This window comes from Grammomys surdaster, unplaced genomic scaffold, assembly GCF_004785775.1.
Source record: "Grammomys surdaster isolate TR1022 unplaced genomic scaffold, NIH_TR_1.0 150, whole genome shotgun sequence".
NCBI classification, from domain to species: Eukaryota; Metazoa; Chordata; class Mammalia; order Rodentia; family Muridae; genus Grammomys; species Grammomys surdaster.
The window spans coordinates 21,077,790-21,084,546 of NW_021604608.1; the positions used below are offsets into that span (position 1 = coordinate 21,077,790).

The window sequence follows — 6,757 nt, forward strand, 5'->3', positions numbered from 1 at the left end:
TAAGTGGTGCTGATGCTTGGGGTCTGAGAGCTCTACTTTTAGAACCACTTGAATAGTTAACTATTCAAGAATATAGCTAGAGTTCTATTCAGGTGGTCAAAGGCTGGCATGCCTGTGCATCAATAGGAGGTCTCCTGAGCTGGTTAGCCTTTTCCTGTCCCCTCGCCTCCATTCAAAAGGCAATGTGGATAGGATTTGCACCTGCTGTGTGGTCCCATGTGGAAGAGATAATGTACAAAAGCACTATTGTCATATGCTGTGCCTTCCAACGTTCCAGTGATAGTGTGTTACTTCCCCAGCACACCAATGCTGCAAGCCCCTGCAAGGCCTGAAGCTTTGCACCTTGCCCACAGAGAGGTACCAGGATGTCTTTAAGTGGATCACCCAGAGCTAAGTTATAAATCCTGAAGATTCCTGGACACAGAACTCTAGCTTTCACTTCACGTCCACTTCAGATACCAGTTCCCAAATCCTGCCTCAGATAACGCTCTATCCATGGTGACCAGAAGCATCCTGGGTACACTGTTATTGGTGCTTGATGTTCCTACTAAGGAACAATTTCGTACAGAGCAGAAGCACCCCTGTTCTCCAAGGACTAAAATTCAAGTTTAGCTCAATTCAAATGCTTGAGTCTACAAGTTAGGAGCCTGGATTAAAACTTCATCCCTCCCAGTACTTACTGCCAGTTCTTCTGCCCTTAGCACTTTAAATTAGATTGGTTTTAAATAAGAAGGCTCAAGAGAAAGTCCAGAGAATTTACTTGCTTAGACTTGCTTTTTCTTTTTATTATCAACAATCAAGTTAATGGTACACTCTTGGAAAACTATATGCACATGTAGAAATATTTCCCCTTTAAATAGAAGCATTCATTATAACACGTATAAATAAATTTGAAAATCTGAAACATAACTTATGACGCTCATGTTCACAAACATAGTCCCGACGAGAAGAAAAGGAAATCAGACAGACATGCACCTGATAACAAAAATATATACCATTGTCTGAACCTGGTCTCTCTAAACACAAAGGAATCGAACCCGTGAGAACCTTATTACGTCATAAAGACACACCATAGAGACTACAAGAAGAGAAAAACATTATACGGTCACGTAGAGGAGACGGTCTGTACTGATAGTAACACGATACAATTGAGTCACAGAACACAGCTGTAGAAAGACACCGAAAAAGTTAAAGCCTCAACATTCAACTAATATCTATAGTTTGTGCCTTTTAAAATAAAAAATTAAAAAAAAAGCCCAACAGAGATGTCTAAACTGCGCATAGAAGGAATCATCAATATACAGTCCATCCACCCTACAGGATGAGTCCAGCTCGGATCACTCAATCAGAACCGCGAGCCGAGACACTTTCTGCGAACGTGTGTGTGTGCCTTCCCCTTGCTGGGTAGATTTATTTCTCTGCAGCCAGCTATGCGGACTGGCTCCAACGCAAAAGCAGTGCCAAAAGATTCCATAAAAGCTGGTGGAAGAAGAAAATGTCGGTAGGGGTGGCGGGAGAGAAAAACAGGAGCGCTGTGAAATATGAGACATGATTTGCAGAGTTTGAGATGAAAAGGCATTTCCTGTACAGGGCATCTTTCAGGGCCAAGCGGCTGCGAAGATTTGGGTTCGGGCATAGCAACGGTGTGGGAATCAGTTGCGCTAATAGTGAGATGGTTTCCTGCGAGGTGGGGACCGGCAAGCAGGGCTCCAGAAAAGTCACTTTGGCTGCCAGGACAGTCTGAGTGAGAGCCATCACTGCAATGGCCAGAGCACAAGGACCCGAGGGGAACCGGGCTGGACAGGTATCAGTACTCTTTCCTAAAGAGGAGTCACAAGACCCCTTACGGTCATGAGCCGGAGAATTTAGGGGTTCGCAAGACCAAATCCTCAGCTCCAGCCACAGTCCTCCCTCACCCACTTTGTATTTTCAAATTGTTCCCTCCATTTGGATCTTTTAAAAAAACTTTTTGTGATTTATTTCGTTTTGCTTTTGTATCGTTGCTGCTTTCCAACTTTTTTTTTCCCCTAAGAAGTCACTGAGTTGGTTGTGGCCACCCCATCTCTCCCTATCACCTACTTGGGGCCACAGACACACATTCTCCGAGACAGACAAACACCCGTCACTCAGACACAGCCCCCTGAGAGTGCCCCGAAGTCCAGGCTCACATCCCTTGGGCAGCAGGTGGAGCCCTGTTCTATGCGCAGCCCAAGGCAGGTGCGAAGCCAGGGAAAATTTTTGTTTCTTTTGTTTGTTTTGTTTTGTTTGTTTTGTTTGGGGGTGAGGAAAGGGGTAAGAGCGGGGTTGAAATGGGAGCGACGTCATTTTCTCGTTTTTTTTGTTTTGTTTTGTTTTCCGAATCGCGATCATTTTAGGCCTTCGATTAAAAAAGCCACTGACAGCAGCGACACTAGCCTTGGGTCTACCCACTCGCCTACTTGCCAGCCCGGGCCCCGGGCTCGCCCGCCGCCGCCGCAGGTCGCAGATCAGAACATACTGCTCTTCACTAAGGCGGCTTTGGCACCGTTGGGTCTTTGGAGCGAAGATAAGACGCTGGCGAAGGGGCCCCCAAGCGAATCCGGAATGGAGGTGATAGGGCCGGGGCCCGGAGCCCAGCCTTGTCCGGGGCCCCCGGCTGCAGCCAGGCCTCCTGCCGCCGCAGCCGCAGCCGCCGCTGCTGCCGCCGCAGCCGCAGCAGCAGCCGCAGCCGCACCGCCCTTGCCGGGTTCGCCTCCCGGGCCCCCCGGGCCCGCCGCCCCCGGAGCTCCGGTTGGGCTGGGCCCTCCGCCGCCGCCGCCGTTTGCCCCGCAGCTAGGAGTCGGGTTGGGGTTGGGTCCCGGGCCCCCAGTGCTGTCGGGATCGGTGCTCTTGGCCTCTTTACTCTCGTCGTCCCGGGAGGAGTCAGACTTCTTCCCGGAGGAGCCGTTTTTGGCTGCGGCGGCGGCTGCGGCTGCTGCACGCTCCTGCTTGCGAAACTTGGCCCGACGGTTCTGGAACCACACCTGCCAAAGAGAGGTCAGGTAATGGAACCGGTGAACAAAACCAGAGACAAAAGTGGCGCTTGGGAGGACCCACTCCGTTTTAGATGGCGTGCGCTCACACACACACACACACACACACACACACACACACACACACATTTCGCTGTATGAATGGACCATTGCCACCTCAGAGCACTCATAGTCTTGATAAGTCTGCCCTTCTCGCTGCTACCTTTTCTGAGAAACTTTCCTAGGGCTCTAACGAACGTGCCAACGAAATGACACCGTAAAGAGACAGGTACAAAGATAGCAGGAATGCCCTAAAAATGAAGCCTTTTGTTTTTGTTTTGTTTTGTACTTTTAAACTCGCCTCACATACTTCTAGGCTTCTCAGGTCTAAATGATGGAACGAGGGTGCCTTCCACTTTGGTGACACAACGGATCCACTGGCGATCCACAGAGAAATCTAACTTAGTGCGCACCGACCTTGCGCCGGGCTAGGAAGACCAGCTCCAGAAAGCAACTTTGCTCCCAATAGGCCGCGTATAGTAGGCTGCGGTTGCTTACTCTAATGGAGTAACAGCCCCTTCGTGAATCTGTTTCAAGTCCTGGTTGCTAGGAAATTACACCTTGCCCCCCCCTCACTAGGATTTTAAGGGCGCCTGAGCTAGGAGGCACTCGGCAAACGAATCATGGCAATTAAGCTGACAGAGATACAGGCAGAATTTGCAATCGTCCTCTCATGGGACACTTCTTTCCAAAAAGCCTTGTTTGTTCAAACTCCCAGACCTCTGCGTTGGTGGGAAATACTGCAGGCTGTGAATACATTGCCTAGATCTCCTACCCCCATCCCCTCGTGAGCACAACGCTCCAAATCCCATTTCTTTGACGGGCCAGGGTCCCTTTGGAACCGTAAGCGTCAGCACCCACCCCTCACTAGGGCTGTTGCACTGGGTCTCCCATACCTGGACTCTCGCCTCGGTGAGGTCGATCTTCAGCGCTAGCTCCTCCCGGGTGTAGATGTCAGGGTAGTGCGTCTCAGCGAAGACCCTCTCCAGCTCTTTGAGCTGCGCGCTTGTGAACGTGGTGCGGATGCGCCGCTGCTTGCGTTTCTCGTTGAGGCCGCCGTGGTCGGTGAAGAGTTTGTATGGAACTAGAGGATGACAGAGGAGACTAAAGTGAGCAAAACAGTCAGGATTTGGAGGGCCGCCGAACCAGAACGTGGGGACCAAGGTCAGATAGCCCGGGAGCCGCTACAGACACCAGGCGCGTCTGGAAGGGAGTTTCAGTAGCAGCGATCTGCCAAGAAAACCCAGCAAATTAGTATCATACAGAAACAGGGGCGCGAGTGTGACTATGTGCCTGTTCCTGTGGCCCAAGTGCCTTTGGGTGAGTTGAAATAGCAAGTTGGAGAGTGTTTGAGGCCCCAAACGGGGGATAATTCATTCAGCAGGAAAACAGTCCAAAACCATCAGTTGGAATATCAGAAAGCCAGGAACGAAGTTACCACTCACGCCCACTGTTACAACTTTTCAATTCTCAGAACTTGACGCCGCCCGAAAGTTGGGGGATAGTGCTGTTTAAAAAAAAAGGAAACAAACAATAAATTCAAGAAATGATCATAAAAATGACCGGCCAAAGAGGTGTGAGCTGCTGTCGGTTCTTTAAAAAAAAAAAGAGACACCGCCAGTAATGAGCTTTACTCTTTGTTATTTAATTATTTTCTAAGCTTTACGTCTCATCGCAAAGTAAATAAATTATGCCTATCATTTTGGCAGCTTAAGATAATTTTGTTGGCGGTTCGGGTGTGACTAGGATAGTGTAACCCTGTAAGTGAATTACCCCTCCCTGCAATCGCTTCTAACGTGATAAATTCTTTCATTTGTGTAAGCAAATTTCGTTTGGTAAATACTAAACACATTTCCATTTTCAAATGCAATCAAGGCTTCCTATATACGAGCGGAAAGGCGGCTTCTTCCGCTGAGAGAGCTAGCGGTCCTTACCTGCGGCGTACGGACTGCTCTGGTGGTCCCTGAGGGTGCCCAGGCTGCAGGATCCCGGCGTGAGGGACGGGCAACCGGACGTGGCCCCAAAAGTGGTCCTTATCGGGTTATACTGGAAGCCACTGGCCTGGCTGCAGGAACTGAAGTCTGCATAAGCTGAAGCCAGGCTCGAGGTGTCCATCCCGGCCATACAGGACTCGTAGGCAGAGGAATTGAGGTAAGAATATTCCATTTTATACATTGAAAAGGTTCTGGATGGCTCAGCCCAGTGGAAAAATGAAATAAAAGATGTGGAGACGGCGGCGGGAGCGGGGGAGATGTGCACAGCTCAACGCCTGCCTCCAAACTGGCCTCCTTACTACCAGCAGAGCCTAGTTTTATGAAAAAGCCTCCTGCGAGAAGCCTTGTCTGAGGTCTCTAGAGTATATAGTCCTCATAATAAACTTGGCTGTTTCCACTTGGACAATAGCAAAGCGGTTGGTCTTATTGCTGGCGCTTTTTACATGACAATAACTCATCCGTCTATTGGGCTGGCACTGGGGAACTGAGCTGTCCAACCTTCCTATCATTGATTCCTGCATCTCTAATTAGAATTTAATACCACACCATTACGCACCGAGCCCCTGATCCTCCTTCTAACCAGCTCCTGCCCTTTAATTCAATCACGCTACTTGGAAATAATGAAAGTTGGGTGACGATTTTCCCTGATCCAATTTCCAAGAGCTTTTAAGCCTTTTTAACTGATCATATACCTTAGGCATAAATTGAGATAGTGTGTTTCCCCCCTTCTTCGTCCTTTTTTTTTTTTTTCTTGGTTAGGGAGAAGAAACCTTGATGTCATAGAAAACCTGTTTTGTAAGAGTGTTACACGCTCAATTTAACAACAAGCCTACCCCCCGAAGTGCATGAAATGTTATAAAGGGCTGGGACATTGGCAAGACTCAGGCGCCCTGTAACATAGCGTAAGTGGGCCAAGGGGGTTTTATGTGAACGATAAGGATAAGCGGATTTCTTTAAAATACACCTAGTCGAAGGGGATGGACAAAATAGCACCTTATCAATTGTGTTTCTCCTCGGAGCTTAATGCGCTTTCCAGAGCCGAGGGCAGACAGCCCCTTTACAACAGTAAAATAAACAACCGAGTAAAGCTCTCAAAGGTGAAACATCTGGATTTCCTACTGAACGTTTCTCTGCGCTTAGCAGTGCTGTGTTTGCCTGCGTTGGTGCAGATTTGCATCGGGTGTATAAAGCTTCCCGCGGTGGCGGTTGGTTTTCATTACTCCATAGCTACCAAGCCCAGCATGACATGCACCCAAATGGGGGTGTGTGTGTGTGTGTCACCTTTTACAGCCTTTTTGCTCTAGCCCTCTCTTTCGACTCCCGCCTTTTCAGGCGGTTACAAATCCCCTCCAGACCTGGAGTTTCCCAAAGAGGATCGCTGTCGGTTTGCCCTTTAGGTTTTCGGACTTCACTGAGCATTTTAAACAAACAAGGCAACGGCTCGAAGCAGCGCACTTCCCTAGTTCGATTCCTCGGGCTCTTGGGTTCTGGCAACGAGGTGCATACAAAGAAGCCAGCCGTGATTTGTGGACCTCGGTGGCCCCATGATTTAAGCGGAGGGTAATTTTCATTTGGTTCGTTAGACTCTAGCAGAATAAAGGGAAATATTTCATTAAATCTTTCCTCTCGGTGGACAAGAGGGGGTAAATGCTTAGTTGAATCGCCGTGTGGTGTAAACAAACCCTGGATATTTTATATGAATTAAATGTGTAG

At 48.8% G+C, this 6,757-nt stretch overlaps 1 protein-coding gene across 1 annotated transcript; it reads right to left on the reverse strand.

The window, feature by feature from the left end:
- Positions 1 to 755: 755 nt before the first annotated feature.
- Phox2b (paired like homeobox 2B) lies at positions 756 to 5,407 on the reverse strand. The gene is made up of 3 exons (XM_028765352.1): positions 4,985 to 5,407; positions 3,947 to 4,134; positions 756 to 3,002 (listed from the first exon to the last, which is right to left on the reverse strand). The coding sequence occupies exons 1-3, from the start codon at positions 5,223 to 5,225 to the stop codon at positions 2,487 to 2,489; spliced, it is 945 nt and encodes a 314-aa protein (XP_028621185.1). The 5' UTR covers positions 5,226 to 5,407; the 3' UTR covers positions 756 to 2,486.
- Between the last annotated feature and the right edge of the window lie 1,350 nt (positions 5,408 to 6,757).